The sequence below is a fragment of the Nomascus leucogenys genome, chromosome 10 (assembly GCF_006542625.1).
Source record: "Nomascus leucogenys isolate Asia chromosome 10, Asia_NLE_v1, whole genome shotgun sequence".
Classification (NCBI taxonomy): Eukaryota; Metazoa; Chordata; class Mammalia; order Primates; family Hylobatidae; genus Nomascus; species Nomascus leucogenys.
The window spans coordinates 26,114,281-26,137,382 of record NC_044390.1 but is presented as its reverse complement, the minus strand read 5'-3'; the positions used below and the strand labels follow the sequence as shown (position 1 = coordinate 26,137,382).

The 23,102-nt window shown below is 35.7% G+C and overlaps 1 protein-coding gene across 4 annotated transcripts in view; it reads left to right on the top strand.

Moving 5' to 3' along the window:
• Nucleotides 1-23,102, top strand: part of SYT1 (synaptotagmin 1) — a 561,665-nt gene that overhangs the window by 316,368 nt on the left and 222,195 nt on the right. For all 4 annotated transcript variants that reach the window (XM_030819920.1, XM_030819921.1, XM_030819922.1 and 1 more), the window contains one exon: nucleotides 12,723-12,905. In XM_030819920.1, coding sequence (XP_030675780.1) covers nucleotides 12,740-12,905 — 166 coding nt within the window. In that variant the 5' untranslated portion in view covers nucleotides 12,723-12,739. The remainder of the gene's footprint in view (nucleotides 1-12,722; nucleotides 12,906-23,102) is intronic.

The following is a 23,102-nucleotide window of genomic DNA, read 5'->3' as shown; positions in this document are numbered from 1 at the left end:
AGCATTATATGAGCTTAGATGTTTAAAGCGCTTATAATAATGTCTAGGTAATAGTATAGCTTAATAAATGTTAGATATTTTTATTTATTGATATATTATTTCTAACTGGTAGGTTGCAACATTTTCCATCATCCTATTTACCTCAGTCTCAACTGTGTATAGATGGATTTTAAAGTTTTGCTTCACTGTGTGACAAAACAATGACTGTTTGAACACAGTGTGATAAAAGAGGGCTGTGAGCTGCAAGCTCAGATTTTCTGTCAAGCGCCTGCAGCTCAGAAACAGCAAGAGTTCAGAGTTGAGTTTCAGCAAAGCAACGGAGAAAGGAAATTCCAAATTATTTATCTGTAACTTCTATAAAAAAAACTATGAGAGCCAATTGGCTTGCTTCAACTAAGCTATATCTCCTCATAACTACCAAAAGCATCTAGTACCATCTTACTATACAAAAGTTAGGGATCACTTCAATGAATATTCTATACAATGAACACAGTCACTAAAAAAAGCTATGTCAAATTGATCCATGGAAGGTTTCAATTCCATCTCTAGGCCTTTGCATCTCCCTCTTCTATCAAAAATAAATTAAAAAGAAAAAAGAGAGACTTTACTCCTGTTGTAACTATTTTTTTGTTTGTTTGTTTGTTTTGTTTTGTTTTGTTTTCTTGAGACGGAGTCTCACTTTGTCGCCCAGGCTGGAGTGCAGTGGCGCAGTCTCGGCTCACTGCAAGCTCCGCCTCCCAGGTACAGGCCATTCTGCCTCAGCCTCCTGAGTAGCTGGGACTACAGGCGCCCGCCACCACGACTGGCTAATTTTTTGTAATTTTAATAGAGACGGGGTTTCACCATGTTAGCCAGGATGGTCTCAATCTCCTGACCTCGTGATCCGCCTGCCTTGGCCTCCCAAAGTGCTGGGATTACAGGCGTGAGCCACCACACCCAGCCTCCTGTTGCAACATTTTTTAAAACACTGTAAAATACACCTGAAGTTTTTATAATGCATTTGAAAAAACTCATGTCTTTTCTTGATTATGGACCTGCCATTCCTACTAAAATCTTGGGAGGCTTTTTAGAGCCAGAAAAATTCTACATTATTCAGTGGCACTTTTAAAATAAATATGGCTTTTGAAACTGGAATGATAAAATATTTTATTTATAGAGAAACGAATGCATAAGTGGATTATAAGCAAAACAATGTTAAACTTGTGAATTCATTAAGGAATATGTTTTTAGTTACAATTCTAATGTACCATATTTTTAAGATTCATATCCCTATTGTAGGTAGAAAATTTTCAGGTTTGTATAAAACCTTCTGATTTTCTGTATATCACTTTAGTAATTCAGTACTTGAATTTTCTCTTGGATATGTTTTGCTTATTTGTTTCCATTCTTTTATTCTCAATAATATAGGTCCAAAGGGGAAAATAACATAGCAATGAATATAGTTTTCACTTGGCTCATGGATTTATTTTTATTTTAGCTAGTTCTTCTGAAATTTATGTTGACTACAATTGCTAAATATAATTGTAATTGATCTTCTGAGAACGAGAAACGCAGTTTGTTTAAATTTTTTTAAAAGTTTTCCCTTTCCAATACATTATTTATAAACAATACTCATGTTTTCTCCTCATTCTTTAGGAAATATGTATTTCATGTACTCTAAGAGACCATTAATTACAATATGCACCATTATTTTATATAGCACTAAGAAAGAATGTTGCAAAACAATATCAAAAATGGTTTCATATAATTTGAATTTTATTTTGTATTAAAAGATTATTTAGACTTATTTAGACAGATTTCATTTTGTCAGTCTTGTGCACACAAAAAAAACAAAAATAAAAGCAAAATAAATTGGTTAATGAATTTCTAAAATTTCTAAATCTGTTCTCAATACTCAGATTTGATAATGCTCTTTTTTTCAAATACCATTTCTGCAAATATTGCTTTACTGTTGCCTCCAAAATCTTCCAAATTGCGTGACTCTCATTCTGCTAGTTTTGATGGTAAAGCCAATATTAGAAGGTTTCAGATGACAACCCAGATGCAGATCCCTTCTTTAAGTCACCTTTGAGTGATTTGTTGACTGGAACATCAGCAGGAATAATAACTGTGTTGAGCGTATGTTGAGCAAATGACAACTGGGCCTGGCAGACAGTGATAGTAAGATACCACAGATCTTAAGAAAAATCCCCATTTCAAAGATGGAAAACATGTGAAAAAAAATATTGTGAAAGAATGTATTCAGTTGAGTGTTTAATCCATCACTCAACTATCAGTCTCCATGGCATTTTCCTTAGCTTCCATAATGGGATCCCACATCACACAATGCTGTCAGTTCTAACAGTCTTCCATGTACGGTTAGGAATGCAGAGTGAAGAGTTACTGACAAAATTCATCACTTCTGGCTATAAATTCAAATGATCCAGAAACTAACAAGACTAGTGACTCCACACAGTAGGTTTTGTTTCTCATAATTACTTTCTTGATTACAAGGTGCAGATACTTAGATCATCATCAAGTGGGATAATATGTAGTGAAACTCGGATCAAGATGAAAACCAGGCCAACAGAAGTGGAGTAACTGCAAGGATGACATTGGACAGTGATCACAGATGTGAGCCCTGGGATCAGATAGCCATACTGGAATCCTGGCTTCACCACTTATTAATTCTGTGACAATGGGCATGTTTATTTTTTTCTCTATGCCTTAGTTTCTTCAAAGTTTTTCATAGTTTAAATTCCTAGGAAATGATTCTTATTGCCTAACTCACCTTTTCATGCCAAACAGTGTCATTGGCTTCAGTCCAATGAGCTGCCATTGAATCAGGTACACATTCCTCCTTAAATTTGCTGTGACTATGCTGTAGTGGGTGGTCACACAATGTATATGAGCTCTTTCCCACCTTTAGAGCCGTGAGAACAATTTTACTGAAAAGGAGCTATTGATGGGCACACACTGGATTTCATACTTTGAGTACATCTCCCACCCACCACCTTCAGGATCAAGGCTTAGATCCATCTCTCCTCAGAGAAAATAAAGTTTTTTGTTTGTTTTAATTGGATTTGATTTTAGGTTCCAGGATACATGTACGCAACATGCAAGTTTGTTACATAGGTAAACGTGTGCCATGGTGGTTTGCTACATCCATCAACCCATCACCTAGGTATTAAGTCCCTCGTTAAGCTGTTTGTCCTGATGCTCTCCCTGCCCCACCAACAAGCCCCGGTGTGTTGTTCCCCTCCCTGTGTCCATGTGTACTCATTGTTCAGCTCCCACTTATGAGTGAGAACATGCGGTGAAAAACAAAGTTTAAAAAAAGAAAAAAAGATATAGAGATGTTAAACCAGTTGGGCCAGCTTGCAAATAAATCTAGAAAAAAATTTTTGACACAGGATGTTATTATGATTTTTAAACAACGAAAATTAGGGTTAGATGGGAAAATAGCTAAATTCTTAATATAACCAGTCTCCTTCCATCTTTAAGAAAGATGGCTCCTAAGCTTTTGCTGAACTTCAAGAGACAGGGATGGGAGGGAATGAACACTGGACAACCTAGCAAACTAAATTACCTTACATGAGAAAAAGACAAGAAAGAATTCTCATTAACAATATGAAATTTGCAAGTTGGTAAGTCAGTTTTCCAACCTCTAGAAGTAGGATTAGCTAGTTACTTAAACAGTTTAACCCCTCGTTTTTAACACAAACGTTTGCCTTTTAAGCTATTTGTTCATTTTGAGAAACTTACAGCTGCATCTCTCTGCACGTATCCTTTTTGGGCCCAAATTTCCTGATTCCTGGTCCTATTTGCTATTTCTTCTTCATACTTTCCCACCTGCTTTCTGGAAATCAGAGTCATGTTCCCAATTATCTAACAATGTCAAGAAGATAACTATGAGTTGTAATTTACCACTATTGGTTTCAGGAGATGCCATTGTGGGGGCATATTTGAGTTTCCATAATGGGAGGAAGGGTCAGCAAGCAGAAACTCGTGGGCTGCTTTAATGGTGTGAATTGATATCTTATTCTCCTATTCTCCAACTCCACACAAAGCATAAAGCTCACTAAATTCTCATTACTTACATCAAGTCTTTAGCACATGGTAAGTGAGACCTAACTAAAAATGATTCTTGTTCTCCCATTAGGGAAAAAAATAATCAAAGAAAGAAAAAAAGTTAAGACCAAGGAAGGGTTATAAGAGAAAATGGAGACTGAAGCATTTCGATCAGAATGAGAAGAGAGGCAGACAGGAGAGAGGGATATGAGAAGGAAAGCCAATAGGGCTTAGGAAGCTGCAGAGAATTTCTGAAGAAGGAAGACAGAAGACATATAGTAGGGGGAACAGAGATGTTTAAAGGAGATTCTTAGGAAAGGCAGATGGTGAGCATGCAATATTTCCTTCTGCTTGCATTCTTCCAAAGACACCTTCAGCATAACACCTCTACACACCTCTTCAACGTTTGTATTGTGGGATTTGTGACATTGGGGAAGAATGTTTGTTCTCTTCTTAAAGTAAACCTCAGAAGGCCCAGATATATTCAATTTGCAAAAGCACTATGAGAAATACTTCCTGGAAGGCATACTCTTTAAAAAAAATCTCCCTACACCTCTGAGGAAATTTTTGTGACTTGTTAAATGGGTAAAATCTGGAGGTAACTAGATCCATTTTGGAAAAAAGGGAAGAAGAATCCAGGCACTGTGTGTTTTAGGTGAGCCAAACTGCTGTGCTTCCAGTTGTTCCAAGGTCTGAAAAACAACCTTTCATCAGTAGCTGTTTCTTTGGAACTACTGCCATAAGTCAGCTCTCCTCCATAGTGACAGGGCTGTTCAATCTCTTGCTTCTCACTTACTTCCCTCAAGAGAAATTATGTTTGAACTAGACAGAAGATACACCTCAAGCCTGACATTCAAACATCTGCAGACTTATGGAGGATTTTGATATGTTGCCAGACTTTACTTAACTGCCTAAGTATCTTTGGATTTGGAAAGAATTTAAATGAAAGCTTTGACAGTGGTTCATTTTTTTTCCAAAAATATTTCAGAGTAGGTGTTATAGGTCAGATTCCCTGGGAACCTGCTCTCAATCAGAGGTAGTTTACTAGGAAATGTTCTCCATGTAAGAAACTGAAGGAAGCAGATGTACAGAAGGGGAGATGCTTGCTGAATTGATATGCCATTACAACAGGCTTTAGCTGATCCTACAGTGTCCTTCAGAGATGAACTAAATCGAGGCCAGCATCCACCACTCGTTGCGTGAAGGCTATTTCTGGGTAAGGGGGTTTAACCTTCAGCAAGGCAGCTGCTTTTGTTCAAGGGCAATTTCTTTGGAGTGACTCCCTGGCTGTGAGCAATCAGCAGGCAGCACTGCCTGAAGCTGAGGGAAGAGGCGGAAATCCTTATTCTTGAAAGCCCCAGGGCATGGGAAGAAGTGAATAGACGTGGCCCTCACTTACGGATTCTACCTATACCCACAGCAGATCAAGGAAAACTTGGATGGAATAAAATCACTACATTCTGCCCTCCACCTCATAATATACTCTAACACCTTCCATAATATCTCCCTGCTTCTTTTTAATAATTATTCCAAGAGTTAGTTTCAATATGGGACTTTTCTGCATTAGAAGACTTTTTTAGTAATGTTTTTTCAACCTCCTCCTGTATGTGCTTTAATTTTGCATGCTATTGTTATAAAATACAATACTTAAATAGAGATGGAAATAATGCTTTGTCTAAAAATCATGATGCTATTGCAGTATAGTAGACTATCCTACTATGTAATCTGAGAAATCTATATTAATTTGTAGATCTAGAGATAGGTATGAAGTCCTACTAAGAAGAATAATTCTAAGGGGACAGAGGGAAGTTGTCATAGCCATCAAAGTCCTGATTTTCCTCATTTTATACCACAAAACTATAAACTTTTTTTCGTATCTCATATTTTTTTCATTTTTCATAACTTATTGGTGTACAGGTGGTATTTGGTTACATAAGTAAGTTCCTTAGTGGTGATTTGTGAGATTTTGGTGCACCCATAGCCCAAGCAGTATACATTGCACCATATTTGTAGCCTTTTATCTCTCACCCCTCTCCCACTTTTCCCAAGTCCCCAAAGTTTGTTGAATGATTCTTATAGCTTAGCTCCCACATATCAGTGAGAACATACAATGTTTGGTTTTCCATTCCTGTGTTACTTCACTTAGAATAATAGTCTCCAATCTCATCCGGGTTGCTGCAAGTGCCGTTAACTCATTCCTTTTCATGGCTGAGTAGTTTTCCATCGTATAAATATACCGCAGTTTCTTTATCCACTTATTGATTGATGGGTATTTGGATTGGTTCCATGATTTTGCAATTGCGAATTGTGCTGCTATAAACATGCGTGTGCAAGTATCTTTTTCATACAATGACTTCTTTTCCTCTGGAAAGGTACCCAGTAATGAGATTGCTGGATCAAATTCTAGTTCCAACAAAAGTATAAATTTTAATGATACCTTCATATATTTTCTACATTGTATTTTAGCCAGTGGCCATTTTACATATTGACTAAATATGTAGCTGCATCATTCATTCTTGAGATTTAGCTTCTGAATTACATTTTAAAGTTTTTTTTTTTTTTTTTTTTGAAAATCTGACATTAGGAAATTAAACCTCTTCTGCAAGATCCAGTTTTCTCCAGAATAAAAGTTTTAAAGATATTTTTTCTTTTTGTAATTTAAAATAATTCAGGTTTACAATATATTGAGAATGTAGACATATAGGGAAAAGTGGGTATTCTTCCACAAGGCTAACACTTTTTAATACATCTTTTCAGCCTCTTCTTTGCAAAAGATTTCTTAAAGAAAAACTGGACACTTTATATACTGTCTCATAATTTGTATTTTTACCTAACACTCCCACGTATTTCCAGGTTTATAGATGGCTACCTTTTAGATAATTTTTATAACATCATTTTATAGATCATTATAATTAAGAGGTCTCTCTGTTGGATAATTTCTGGTACTTCTAATATTGTAAATAATGTTACTACAAACATCCTTATATTAAATTGATTTTATATCATTTAAGATTAATTTTTTATTGAGAATTCCTAGAAGAAAAATGACCCCTTCTAAAGTTTTTGATATGTTCTGTTAGTTTAGTATCTATAAAGTATCCTTCTAATCTAGTCTCCTTCCTAATTGCCCAGTTTCTTGTACCCTCACCTTCACTATCTATATTTAGCCAGATTTATAAATGAATATGTCATCCCACTGTTATTTTAATTTTCAGTTCTTTATTTGTGAAATTAAAATTTTTATGATTTTGCTTTTAGTTTTTGTCAGGAGGGAGAGGAGTTTATATTTCTTTCTTTGAAAATTGTTTGTGCTGCTATTTACAATAGCAAAGGCTTAGAACCAACCCAAATGCCCATCAATGATAGAGTGGATAAAGAAAATGTGGCACATATACACCATGGAATAATATGCAGCCATAAAAAAAGAATGAGTTCATGTCCTTTGCAGGGACATGGATGAAGCTGGAAACCATCATTCTCAGCAAACTAACACAAGAACAGAAAACCAAACACTGCATGTTCTCACTCAGACGTGGGAGTTGAATAATGAGAACACATGGATGCAGGGAGGGGAACATCAGATACCAGGACCTTTCAGGGGTGGGGGGCAAGGGGAGGGAGAGCATTAGGACAAATACCTAATGCATGCGGTGCTTAAAACCACCACAGTGCATGTATACCTATGTAACAAACCTGCACGTTCTGCACACATATCCCAGAACTTAAAGTAAAATGAAAAAAAAAAAAAAAGAAAATTGCTTGTGCATGACTTTCTTTTAGAGGATAATTTAATTTTCTATTCAGTAATATTTTTCTTGGTATATTTCAGGATGCTGAATTCCACTTTAACAAACTAAATGACTGTGCCTCTAAAATTAAGTACTATGTTTCCTTTCAGTAAGATGACTGTGTCTTCCATTCACTGGCAAACAGATTCAAAAGAAAATCATAAATACTTCTTCAGTACTGATTTAATTGTTTAATGATGCTTAAATGTTATTAGTAGAGTAGACCCGTAGAAGGAACCTTGGATCAGGCTAAATCTGTGTAGGACCAATCACTTAAATCTGGGAAAGCCACACTCCAATTACTTCTGTAAAATAAGATTGAGTTACTTTTCAGGGTTGTAATAGGAATTGAGAATTTTCTCCTTAAATATCAACAACAGTATTTTGGCACAAAGTAGGTGCCTAATAAATGGAATCATTAGTATTAGCCCCTTTCTGTGTTATTTTATATTAATATGTCCTTTATTTTAGTGGTTTTTCAAACTGCAGGTGTCAAATCATGAGTGGATTGTGAAACTAATGTACACAACTTTGAGATACAACTAGAATTTTTTAGTGATAAAGAATAGAGTAGAATTGAATATATCCAAGTATTCCACAGAAGTGTTTTTATGTGAAACTTCTCTTCAGTATATAATATCTGGGCAGACAGAGTGTGTATACTGGATGACAATGTAAAATAACCTCTTACTATGGGTTGTATCCAAAAACTCCTTCAAAAAACAGGATTATATTAGATATTTGTCTCATAGTTTCCAAGTCTCTTGATATTATAGTGGCTAAGACACCTTGGTTCAAATCCCAACTCCATTAATTACTACTGTATGACTTTAACTGTCTGGCTTTTACTGCATAACCTCCTATGACTTACTTTCCTCACCTATGAAATGGGTGATAATTATTGATGGGAATAATATGAAATACTATATGCTTTAATATGTGTAAATCACTTAGCGGGTGCTCAATAATTGTTAGCTTATTTTATAAAGACTGAGTAGAATATCTTTTTTTCTGAATAAGCAAACTGTTGACATAAAAGAATATAAAGTTATCAGGCTGGGCGCCTGATGGCTCACGCCTGTAATCCCAGCACTTTGGGAGGCCAAAGCGGGCAGATCACTTGAGGTCAGGGGTTTGAGACCAGCCTGGCCAACGTGGTGAAACTCCGTCTCTACTGAAAATACAAAAATTAGCCAGGTGCGTTGGTGGGTGCCTGTAATCCTGACTATTCAGGAGGCTGAGGCAGAATTGCTTGAAGCCAAGAGATGGAAGTTGCAGTGAGCAGAAATTGTACCACTGCACTCCAGCCTGGGCTACAGAGCGATACTCTGTCTCAAAAAAATAAAAAACAAAAAATGAAGTCATCACATTAGCCAGGACTGAATAATCAGCTAATTTTTTCATCCACAAAATGATGCCTCCTGATAAGCATTTTATTTCCATAAATATGAATTTTCAAGAACCAAGTAACTATTCTTAGGTTTGCTTTTACAAACAATATTATCTCTCAAGATATGAAGGAATAAAAATAAAACACTAAGCGATCCCTTAGTCTTTCTTTGTCAGTATATTAGATCCTCGATTACCCACTACATTTTTGTATTTTATGATTTTTTTAAATTTCACGGTGGTATGCACTAAGTAGAAAGAACTTTGTCTATATTTCTTACAATCTTTTTTTGATAAAAAAAATAAGAAATAACAGGGATGATATCATTGGCTGGTAAGAGTTAAAAGCTTATAGCTCTTAATTTTTTGATGAACACCTTCAAAGTATGTTTTATGTCTATAGAGGATTGGTTTGGAAATTATAGAAACTTTCTTTGCTTCCCTTAAAAAAAAAGCTGGGTAACTTTAAGAACATTTTCTAAATGTTGACCCTATTTAGCAAAAGTCTCATTGTTCCTATAGTCTTTTATGCCTTTCAAACTATATGTAGAAATTTTTTCTGTACAATTATAAGCTGGAGTAAAATGAAAACTATTTAACAACTCAAGAAGTGAAGGAGGATCCAGCTATCAGGACACACAAAGGCTAGAAACAACTGTGTAACCACTTGAAAGTAGCAGCTGGACATCAGTCTGAATGACCAGCAACAATATCCCACCTCTACAACTGGACAAAAATTAAGCAGAAACATAGTTGTGCAATATACCTTTAATGTAATGATGGAGCTGTTGTACTTAGCTATTTTCATTTAACTCAATCATTTCCTTTAAATTCTACAGTAAGCCATAATTCCTCAAATATCTTCAACTATCCTGTACAGAGATAAGTAATAATATGTGTCACATCTGGTGTTTCTTACAGCAAAGGAACAAATTAATTTTTTGAATACGTGCCTGTAATAATGTGTGTGTATGTGTATGTGTGTGTGTGTGTGTGTGTACAATTTTAGTCTGGCTGGCTCAATGAAATACAAAAGTTAGGACATCATTAATATCAACAGTTTTACCCAAGTTGTATCAACAGAGCAAACAAAACTTCAAAGTTTTCCAGGGAGATGAGCTCCTAAACTGAACAAAATCAGATAATCAGAAAAAGCTTCTGGGACGTGACTTGAGTTGGAAACAAAAAGTTTCCACATTCTGGACAATTCTGGGAGGCCAAGTGCTATTAGAGATGGGTTGATAGATCAATTGATCAATCAATTGATTGATCCACTGGTAGTTTGTTCCATTGATCCACTGATCTCTGGAACAAATTAATATGCCAGTGGATCAATTGAACAATGGATCAATGGAACAAACTAATATGCCAGACACTATGCTAAATTTTTTGCATAAATTATTTCATACTCATAAAAACCTTACGGATTTGGTCTGATTATCCTCATTTTACAAAAGAAGAAACTGAAAAATGAAGAAGATCTGAGCCGATATCTGTCCAATTCTACCCTTTAGGATAATATTAGTAGCTAGTAATGGAAAATTAAAAACTTAAAAAAGAGAACGAGGCCAGGTGCAGTGGCTCACACCTGTAATCCCAATACTTGAGAAGGCTGAAACCAGTAGGATCATGTGAGCCCAGGAGCTCAAGGCTGCAATGAGCTATGATCTCACCACTGCTCTCCAGCCTAACAACAGAGCAAGACCCTACCTCATAAGAGAGAGAGAAATAGTCAATTATAAAATAAAAATTCTTATCTATGTATATGTGTTAGCCTCAGCCATGATCTCCTGGAAGTAGATCCAAAATCTCTGGATTTTGATTAAGATTTTAATAAGAATCTTACGCATCTGAGATTATTCTATTTTCAATTGTACTTTCACTAAATATGTAAGTATGCATAACTAACTCACAAATTGTATGAATTTCTTTCTTTTTTTTTTGAGACAGAGTTTCGCTCTTATAGCCCAGGCTGGAGTGCAGTAGCAGAATCTTGGCTCACTGCCACCTCCGCCTCCCGGGTTCAAGCAATTCTCCTGCCTCAGCCTCCTGACTAGCTGGGATTACAGGTGCCTGCCACCACACCCGGCTAATTTTTATATTTTAGTAGAGATGGGGTTTCTTCATGTTGGCCAGGCTGGTCTCGAACTCCTGACCTCAAGTGATCCACCTGCCTCGGCCTCCCAAAGTGCTGGGATTACAGGAGTGGGCCACCACGCCCAGACTAAATTTCATTTTTTTTTTAATCTTGTTTGCTGGTTATCTCCATGTCTTTGCAAATTAAAAGGTTTTTATAAGTTCATCTAGTTTCCTGTTGAGAACGTGAAGTGAATCCTGTCCAGGCCCCTTTACTTATCTATTTCTGCCCCAAATCATGCCCATTCTTTCCTCAGAAAGCCTGAAATCTTAAGTTGTGCAGGAAAATTACAAAGTCTGGAATATTTTTAGATTGGAGAATATTCGTTCATTTCTACTCCCTTAGAATACCTTCCTTACATTTGTACCTTCACGTGTTCTAAGAAAAATCTAGGAAGGGCAGGTTTTAGTTCTTCATATTTCAGAAGGTGGATAAATCAGGAAGTCAAATGCCCTGTTAAAGTTTATTTAGCTAGTGAAGAGGATGAGAACTGATGTCTTCTGAATTCACAGCTGTTTGTATTGATTACTTTATTAATTATTTTAGCATATTTTGGAGGTAAACAAATACTTAAAATAATTGAATAAATTAATAAAATAAAATATTCCAATTAAATAAGCTAAATAAAGTAAAATATCTAAACTTATAAGTTGTGTTTCATTAGCAGCACCTTGATGTATATAGTCAACCATGCCACATTTATAGTGACTTAAAAAAATTACCCAGCAAGACAAGTGAATTATTGATCTGAGTATTGTTTACAATAAATGTCAAAAAAGTGACTGGGGTGAAAACTTACCATCAATAAATACTCAAGAACCAATTACTGTAATTTATTCATAACATCTTATAGTATCAATATTATGAATAATATTACTTATAACCATTTTTAAAGTCACTAGCATTTTGAGTACATGTTATCATTTATCAACATTTCCAATACAAATATTTTATCTCTTTTTTCCTTTTAGAAAATACAAAATATTTAAAGTATAAAGCATGTATTTTGTCAAGAATTGTTTCATACACGTTTTGGTAAGATATGGGTTAAAAGTTAAATCTACACAGCAAATAATTGGCTGTATAAATAACTAATAGATTTGACAGTATACATAGTATTGCTGGAATAGAATGCTATTCAGTAACTATGTCTGGTCTTACCTTCTGGGGAAGAACTCTTCACTCGCTGTGGTGCCATAAATATTTCATGAACCAACACAAAGCAATATGCTAATGATGGACTATTTACCCAGTGAGCAGGTGCCACCTCTGATGTTGTTTCATCTCTGAGATACCTTTGATGTGGGAGCAGTTAAGCCATTTTGAATTGTTCTGTCTTTGCTTCCCTCCCCTCACAGCTTCACCTGAACCTAAAATGGTGAGCGAGAGTCACCATGAGGCTCTGGCAGCCCCTCCGGTCACCACTGTCGCGACTGTTCTGCCAAGCAATGCCACAGAGCCAGCCAGTCCTGGAGAAGGAAAGGAAGACGCATTTTCTAAGCTGAAGGAGAAATTTATGAATGAGTTGCATAAAATTCCATGTGAGTATTCTATATTAGTACTTGAGTAAAAATAAGTGGTTGAAAAATACCCCATCCATTGGAAAGAAAGCAGAACTCCTTTTAATATACTATAAATTTACATTTAATTTATTATTATGGGAATGATAGCATCCCAATATAAAACGAAATATTCTTGGAAATGGAATATTCTTCTTGTCTTTAAATATACTCCATAAATGAAAATCCAGTTTACAAAAAAAAAGTCTGCAGCTTGTATTTAATATAGGTATGTTCTTTTCTTTGGTGTCTGTTTCTCTCAAGAATATTAATGTTTATGGTTTCCGTTATATTTATTTTGGATTTGCATTTATGAAATTATTTCATTGCAAAGATTGTTTCTGAACAATAGCTAAGGTTTGCCTTCCCAATATCACAGGTTTGATTTTCTGTCATTCAGTTCTCATCATTTAAAAATCTTATTGTTATTTTTTAAAGTTTCCTTATTGTCATTAAGAAAAACTGCACCTAAGTTTATTTGGATAAGTATAGCACTAAGTCTAATCAGTGACATTTAATTTTTTAATTTTATTTTTACATTGACAGATAAAATCATACTGTTTTACAACATCGTGGCTATCATTAACAATATATCTATGGTGTATTTCAGAAAAATGTTAAGAGAGTGAATATAAAGTGTTCTCACCACAAAAATAACTATGTGAGATTATGCATATGTCAAGTAGCAAGATTCAGTTATTCCACAATGTATCAAAATATCATGTTGTAGACAGTCAATATCATGTCGTACAAAAGATCTCTCGAACTTATTTCTCCCCTCTAACTGAAATGTATTCTTAGACCAACATCTCCCCAGTTGCTACCTCCCCACAATCACCACAGGCCACTGGTAACCACCATTCTACTCTCTACTTCTAGGAGATCGACTTTTTTAGATTTCACATATGAGTGAGATCATGTAGTATTTATGTTTCTGTGCCTGGATTATTTCACTTAACAGTGGTCACCAGGCTTATTCATGTTGTCACATATACCAGGATTTCATTTTTTTTATAGCTGAATGGTATCTCTCAAGTGGATGTACCACAGTCCATTCATCCACTGATAAGACATGGGTTGATTCCATATCTTGGCTATTGTGAAAAATGCTGCAACAAACATGGGAGTGCAGATATCTGTTTGTCATATTGATTTCATTTCTTTGAATACATACCGGGTAGTCGGATTGCTGGATCATATGGTGGTTCTAGTTTTAATTTTTAAAGAAATCTCCATACTATTTTCCATAGTGGTTATAGTAATCTACATTCCCATCAACAGTGTGCAGGGGTTCCCTTTTCTCCACATCCTCGCCAACACTTATATTTGATTTTTTGATAACAGCCATTCTAACAGGTTTGATGTGATATTTCATTGTGGCTTTAATTTGCACTACCTTGATAATTAGTGGTATTAAGCATTTTTTCATATTTCTGTTGACCATTTAAATGTCTTCTTTTGAGAAATGTCTAGTCAGGTTGTTTGCCCTTCTTTTGATTGGGTTATTTGTTTTCTTGCTGTTTGCAGTCCTTACATATTTTGGATATGAACCCCTTACCAGATGTATAGTTTGCAAATATTTTCTCCCCTTCTGTAGAATGTCCCTTTATTTTGTTGATTGTTTCCTCTCCTGTGTAGAAGCTATTTAGTTTGATATAATCCCATTCGTCTATTTGCTTTTATTACCTGTGCTTTTTGGGACATATCCAAAAAGTTATTGCCAAGACCATGTCATAAAGCTTTTATCCTGTGTTTTATTCTAGATTCATAATTTTGAATCTTACATTTAAATCTTTAATTCATTTTAGTTGATTTTTGTATATGTTGTGAGATAGAGTATAGTTTCATTCTTATGCATGTGGATATCCAGTTTTCCCAACACCATTTACTAAAGAGACCGTTCTTTCTCCATTGTGGGTTCTTGGCTCTTTTGCTGAAAGTGAGTTGGCAGTAAATGTGTGTATTTCTTTCTGGGTTCTCTATTCTGTTTCATTGTCTATGTGTCTGTTTTTATGCTTGTACCATGCTGTTTTGGTTAGTATAGCTCTATAGTATAAAACTATAACTCTGTAGTATATTTTGAAGTCAGGTAGTATGATACCTCCAACAATGTTCTTTTTGCTCAAGATTACTTTGGCCATTTAGGGATTTGTGTGGTTCCATACAAATTTTAATTTTGTTTTTTCTATTTCTGTGAAGAATGTAATTGGTATTTTGTAGTGTCTTTGTTTGGCATTGCTGTCAGGGCTTTTCTGGCTTTGTAAAATGAGTTTGGAAGTATTCCTTCTTCCATTTTTGGAAGAGTTTGAGAAGAAATGGTATTAGTTCTTCAAATGTTTCATAGAGATTAGTAGTGAAGATATAAGGTCTTCACTTATGGGAGATTTTTTATTACTGATTCAATCTTTTTGCTCATTACTGATCTATTAAGATATTCTATTTCTTCATAATTCAACCTTGGTAGGTCGTATGTATCAAGGAATGTATCCATGTTTTCTTGGTTATCCAATTTGTTGGTATACAATTGTTCATAAGAGTCCCATGAGCCTTTGCATTTCTATTGTATCAGTTGCAGTATCTCCTTTTTTGTTTCTTATTTTATTTGAGTCTTCTTTCTTTTTTTTCTTAGTTAGGCTTGCTAAAGATTTGTCAATTTTGTTTAACTTTCAAAAACCCAGTTTTGTAGATCTCAGTTTTGTTCATCTTTTCTGTTGTTTCTATAGTCTCTATTTCATTTCTTTCTACTCTGATCTTTGTTGTTTCCTTCCTTTACTAAATTTGAGCTTAGTTTGTCTTTGTTTTTCTAATTTCTTGAGGTTCAACATTAGGCTATTTATTTGAGATTTTTCTGCTTTTTATGAAATATTTATTTCTATAAAATTCCCTCTTAGAACTGCTTTTGCTGTATCGCATAGGTTTTGCTATATTGTGTTTTCTTTTTCATTTGTCTTAAGAAATATTTTGTCTCAAGAAATGTTTGTTTCCTTTTTAACTTCTTCAATGACCCATTATTTATTCAAGAGTATGTTGTTTAATTTCCATGTATTTGTGTATTTTTTCTAAAGTCCCTTCTGTTTTTGATTTCTAGTTTTATATCATGGTCAAAAAAAATAAGTTGATATAGTTTTAATCTTCTTAAATTTATTAAGACTTATTTTGTGGCCTCACATATGATCTATTCTGGGGAATGTTTCATGTGCAGTTGAGAAGAATGTGTATTCTGTAGCTGTTGGACAGAATAATCTATATATGTCTGTTGGTTTGATTAGATGCAAATTGTAGTTTAGGTGATGTTTCCCTACTGATTTCCTGCCTGGATAATATGTCCATTACTGAAAATGGAGTGTTAAGTCACTATTATTTTATTACAGTTGATCTCTCCCTTCAGGTCTATTAATATTTGCTTCACATATTTAGGTGCTCCAATGTTAGGTGCATATATGTTTGCAATTATTATATTCTCTTGCTGAATTTTGACCATTTTTATCATTATATAATGACCTTTTTATTTCTTTTTACAACTTTTGCTTTTATTTTATTTGATCTCATACACATATAGTTATTCCTGCTCTCTTTTGGTTTCCATTTGCATTAGATATCTTTTTTCATTCCTTTATTCTGTATGTCCTTACAGGTGAAGTGTAGATAGCATGTAGCTGGATCTTTTTAAAATCCATTCAGTCACTCTATGCCTTTTGATTGGAGAATTTAACCTATTTACATTTAAAGTAATTATCAATAGTTACTACTGCCATATTATTAATTGTTTTCTAGTTATTTTGTACATTGTTTATTTCTCTCTTTTCTCTCATGCTATCTTCCCTTGTGGCTAACTTATTTTTCTCTAGCAGTATGTCTGATTCCTTGCTTTTCATTTTTTGTATATCAACTGGAGGTTTTTTCTATGTGGTTACCATGAGGTTTTCAAAAAACATCTATAGTTATAACAGATTATTTTAAGCTGATAACAAATTAACTTTGATCATGAAAAAGCCTCTACAATTTTACTCCTCTACTGTCCACATTTTGAATTTTTATGTCAAAATTTACATATTTTATATTGCATATTCCTTTAAAAATTATTGTAGCCATTATTATTTTTAATTGTTTTGCCTTTTAGCCTTCATACTAAAGTTATAAGTAATTGACACACCAGGATTGCAGTGTTATAGTATTCTGCATTTGACTGTGTACTTACTTTTACCAGCAAATTTTACACTTTTAAACATTTTTGTGTTAATCATTAGCAACTTTTTTTTCAACTTGAAGAACTCGCCTTAGTATTTTTATAAGACAGGCCTGGTGGTAATGAACCCCCACAACTTTTGTTTGTCTAGGAAAGACTTTATGTCTCCTTTATTTCTGAAAGATAGCTTTGCTGGGTACACTATTCTCTGTTGGCACTTTTTTCTTCGGCATGTTTTATAATATTTCACTCTCTCCTAGCCTATGAAATTTCTGTTGAAAAGTTGGCTGCTGGATGTATTGGAACTTCCTTATATATTATTTGCTTCTTTTCTCTTGCTGCTCTCAGGATCCTCTTTTTTGTCTTTGATCCTTGACAATTTGAGTATATGTCTTGGGGTAGTCTTATTTGGAATGAATTTAATTGGAGACCTTTGATTTTTCTGTATCTGGATACTTACATATTTCTCCAGGTTTCAGAAATTTTCTGCTACCATTTATTTATTTATTTACTTTTTTTTCTTTTGTTTTTCTTTGACGGAGTTTTGCTTGTTACCTAGACTGAGGTGCAGTGGCGCGATCTTGGCTCACTGCAACCTCCACCTCCCAGGTTCAAGTGATTCTCCTGCCTCAGCCTCCAAAGTAGCTAGGATTACAGGTGTCTGCCACCATGCCCAGCTAATTTTTTGTATTTTTAGTAAAGACGGGGTTTTACCATGTTGGCCCAGCTGGTCTCGAACTCCTGACCTCAGGTGATCCACCCGCCTTGGCATCCTAAAGTGCTGGGATTCCAGGCTTGAGCCACTGCACCTGGCCTACTTTAAATAAGCTCCCCACTCTTTGTCTCTGTCTTCTTTTTGATCTCCTGTGGCTTGTTTGCTCTGTTGATGCTGTCCCATAAATCCCATGAGCTTTCTTCATTTCTTCTCATTCTTTTTTCTTCTCTATTTTTAAATAGCCTGTCTTCAAAATCAAAGATTCTTTCTTCTGTTTGACCAGTTCTGCTGTTAATACCCTCTACTGCATTTTTTTCTTTCATTATATTTTTCTCAACTCTACTTTTCATTTCATTCATTGTATTTCTTAGCTTCAAGAATACTTTTTTATTATTTAAACCTCTATTAAATGTCTTATTCTGGTCTCATACTATTTTCTCCTTTTGTTTTCTTGAAGTTCACTGAGCTTCCTTAGTTATTTGAAATTATTTGTCAGGTATTTTATACCTCTCCATTTATTTACGGTCAGTCACTCGCACCTTATTTTTTTCCTTTGGTGATTTGTTTCCCTGATTCTTCTTGATCTTTATGATCATGTATCAATGTCTGTGTATTTGAAGAAATAGGCACTTACTTCAGTCTTCACAGTCTTCATAGACAGGCTTTGTCTGTGAAAGCCCTGCAGTAGGGTGTGGTGCTAGAGTGCATCAGAAGCCCAGGGCAGTTGCAACCAGCATGGCATCGCCAGAGCCTGGGGCCCACTGTGGCAGGTGAAGCCCTGCAGTGGGCAAGAAGCCTGGGGCAGATGCAAATGGAAAGACACTAAGGTGCTCTAGAAGCTGGATGCAGCTGAAGCCAGTGCAGTGCTGATGGAAGCCTAGGGCCCACTACAGCAGGTATGGCACTGGGGCAGACCAAAGCCTGGGACAGCTGTGGCCAGCATAGCACTTCCAGAATCTCAGGGCAATTGTGGCCATAAGAGTGCTGCCAGAAGCCTGAGGTCCACAACAGCAAGCACAGTACTAGGACAGCTGAAGCCAAGGGCCACTAATGCTGCCTGCTGCTGAGGGCAACCTGAAGCCCAAGACCACTGATACCAACTCAGTGGTGATACATACCAGAGATCAAGTTTGCGATACAAGCCTGAAGCCTGGGGCTGTGTGGTCCCTCCTGGCACCAGGGCAAGTTTAGAGGCTCAGTCACCGGTATAGGTCTTGAATATAAGGCCATGGGGGTCTGCCTGGTACTCAGTTTTACTGTGCAGTTGCAATGCTAGAGTCCAAGGCAAAGTCCTGTGCTCACTTCCCTCTCTTTCCCCCAAGTTGACAGTATCTCTTTCTGCACCTGTGCTGCCTGGGGCTAGGGAAAGGGTGATGCAGGTGTTGTAGAACTGTCCTTCCTATCTCTTCAATGCATTTTTTCTTATTATTATGCTACCACCAGCTACTGTGAGCTTTCATGTGGTTTCCTTAGCTCTTGTGAAGTTATTTTCATGCATGGACAGTTGTTCAAACTTATGATTTTGTGGGAGATGGTATCTGGAGAGTCCTACTCCTCCATCTTGCTCTGCCTCAGTTCCAGTTGCATCTAATTTGAATCTTGAACTGCAACTTAGTCTTTTCTCTTCAAGTATGAATACTTACTATGTACTAGGCACTTTCCCAAATGCTGAGAACAAATATTTAGCACGCACAGAGCTTATATTCTAGTGAGGAAAAAAAGTTAGAAATTAATAAAGAGGAAAATATATAGTAATAAATGATGTAAGGAAAAATATAATAGTGTAAATGTAATAGGGAAGGGGAAAAGCGTAAAAGGTTGTTATTTTGGGGATGACCAGGGCTGGTTTCCTTCATAAAGAGATCTGAAGGAAATGGAGGAGAAGCTATCACAAAACCTGGCAAATAGAACCAAGGCCCTTAGGTAAGAATCTACCTGGAAGAGCAAGAAGCCCAGTGTGCCTTGAGTAGATTGAACGAGGTGGAGACTGGCAGAAGATGAATTTGAATGTAGCAGAAGCCATGTCATGTGGGGCCTTGTTGATTGTTCTAAAGAACTTAGATTTTACACTGAGTGAAGTAAAATGCCTTTTTGAGCAGAGGTGTCCCATGATCTGATGGGTGGGTTTTTTGTTTTATTTATTATTATTATTATTATTATTATTTGAGACAGAGTTTCACTCTTGTTGCCCAGGCTGGAATGCAATGGCTTGATCTCAGTTCACTGCAACCTCCATCTCCTGGGTTCAAGCGATTCTTCTGCCTCAACCTCCCAAGTAGCTGGGATTACAGGCATGCACCACCACGCCTGGCTAATTTTTTGTATTTTTAGTGGAGACGGGGTTTCTCCATGTTGGTCAGGCTGGTCTCGTACTCCCGACCTCAGGTGATCTGTCCGCCTTGGCCTCCCAAAGTGCTGGAATTACAGGCGTGAACCACTGCGCCCAGCCCTGACTTGAGTTTTTTAAAAGATTATTCTTGCTACAGTGGAAAAAAAAAAAAAACAAAGCAGGGGTAGCAGGCTATAGAGAGGCAAGGGCAGAAGAGAAAGCAGGTTGTTGCAATAATCCAGATTAGAGATTTATAAGAGAATTATTCTATAAGGACACTGAAAAACTAAATGAAGCATACAAGGAATCAGCTTCTTATTCCTCATTAATTAGCAACTTGTTAATGTGTCTGTCCTCTTTTAAGAAGTTCAGGTTGATCTAAGACACACACTTAGCACAGTTGTCAGTAATTACTATTCTTAGCAGGAAGACTTGTAAGCCTGCAGAGATGAAGATGGTCCGATACATCGAACACTAGAATGGGAAACACAAAATCTCAGTTCTTGTCCTTGCTCTGCTGCTGAGTTAATGGACTGATATACAAACTCCAGGTACTTTTGGTATAACTTTGAGGTCATAACTACCAGGCATAAACCAAATACATATATTATGGGTGCAAACTTTCACTTAAGGAATATTTTATCAAAATGTTTACATAGGAGAAATGTGTTTTAGAGAAGCAGAGAAAGCAATGAACAACATAAATCAAATTCATATCTTGGCTTTTAACATCAACTTCCTCTCTGGAAGAATAAACAGTATGAGACACATGGCAAGGCTGATAACTATAGGATTGAAATGCTCCCCATATACGAGCCTAACTCATTTACCGATTTCCTTTTGGTCTTTGCCCAATGTTAGCACCTCCCCAACCACAGTATTTAAAATTGCAATCCATTCATCTCACCCCACCTTTGCCAGTATTTCCTATCCCCCATCCTTGCTTTATTTCCCACCATATTACTTAGCAATATCTGAAATATCATGTATTTTATTATTTGGTTTTAAATTGTTCTAGCTTCTTCCAAAATAATGTAAGCTCTATGAAGGCAATATGTTGGGTCTGTTTATGCTGATGCCTGGCACATATGAGGCACTAAATATATATTTGATGAATGAGTGGATTAATGACTACCAATTTAACTTGTATCCTGAGCCATTCCTCTTAGACTTTGAGGCCTTAATATGCTGACAAATTTAAGCATCTTACTAAATCATACATTTTAAATTTCCAACACTTATGGAAGCATCATTTTAATGCTTGACTATGTCATAAACATTGAAAATGTAATTGTTTCTTTGGTCACAACTCCTCCATCTTTTAGCCTTTCTCACTCAGAGCCAGCTATTACTTTATTTTTTCCTCCCTATTCATTAGTAGGAAAGCAATCAGCTGGAAAAAATATTATCTATGAAACTCTCCTTTCTTTTGTTTCTCTTGGGTAATCTCATCTTTTTCCTTCCCAAACCATTGTCTTGGTCCTGTGTCCCTCTATTGGGCACTGGAAATCAGACCAGATAAACAATCTGCTTGTCCATCGAGATTTGCCTTTGACCAGAAACCTAAAATAATAGAATGTCAAAGAATCTGAGTACCACCCCTAAAATTATTATGTTGCTAGCACCCTCCTTGATTTAATAGGAAGAAAAATGTAAGGTAACTAAAACCTTAAAGTGGTATGGTAAATAAATGTTAGAAAACACTGCATCATAAATAAAAACCATGCCATTTATTTAAAGTGGTATGTTAAATCAATGTTAGAAAACACTGCATCATAAATAAAAGCCATGCCATTTATTGAAAGTGTGTAATAGTATGTATTTTACACTTTCATTTTAATCCATAATAATTTTTCCTTTCTGTATAATTGACATTTCTAATAGGATTTATATGCAGGAGGCAATACTAAACAAAAATAAAACACATCCTTAAAATCAAATTCCGTTAGGAGCATATGTTATATAAAGGTTATCACTTTTGACTTGGCATAATATACTGTGACGCTAATGACGGGTAACAAATTAGAATATTAATCGATTTCAGTCTCTGAACTAAATCTTGGCTATCTGGCAGATGTGTTTTTTGCAAAATTGATAGCAAACAGCTTTAGTCTGTCACTTGAAATTCCCACTTGTAAGAAGAGGGGTGTCACAATGGCAAGTAGTGTGCATGTCATTAGTTGGGTAATCTGCACAGTCCAGCATGAAACATATTCAAACCAAATTGCCTGATGATATCATCCATAATACCACAGGGCTTAAATTTTTTTTAAAAAAGGAGAAGGAAATGGTAAATGCTTAGCATTTTTATCTTTCAATTCATTCTTCACACTGTTATCTAAATGAAGCAGACAAGGTTTTTCAGAATTTTTTTTATTTTGCAACTTTGATTTTAATATGACTAGGGCCATGGTTGGTCTGTAAAGCATGAACTCATGTCATCTGAATAGCTGTGATTAAGGCTTTGATATTCATGAGCTTCTTGAAGTAGAGTGCACCTTTCTTTAAGCACAGTAGCAAGTCAAATAGCCAGAACCTGACTCTTAGTCCAGAATAACAGCAAGTGGATTAGGAATAGTTGTATAATTTATGCAGAAATGTTATTGGATAGACAGTTTAACTTAGAAATTAAAAATACAAGCTCTAGACATAGACTACAAGAGTTCAAATCCCAGCTCCACTGCATACTGGCTTTGTGACCTTGGGCATCTTAATTAATTTTTCTGACTATCAGTTTCCTCCTATATAAAACGGGGATGAAAATAATACTCCCATCATAGGGTTGTTTGGTAAAGGTGTCAATGCATGTGAAGTGAATAGCAGAGTGTCTGGCACTGAATAAGCGCTCTATAAATGGTAGCTATTATTAAACTCAAGCTGTCACTGTAACAAGTCTATTTCTATTTTAGAAAAACCCTCTATTCAGGTCAGTCACCCAAATTGAGAAAA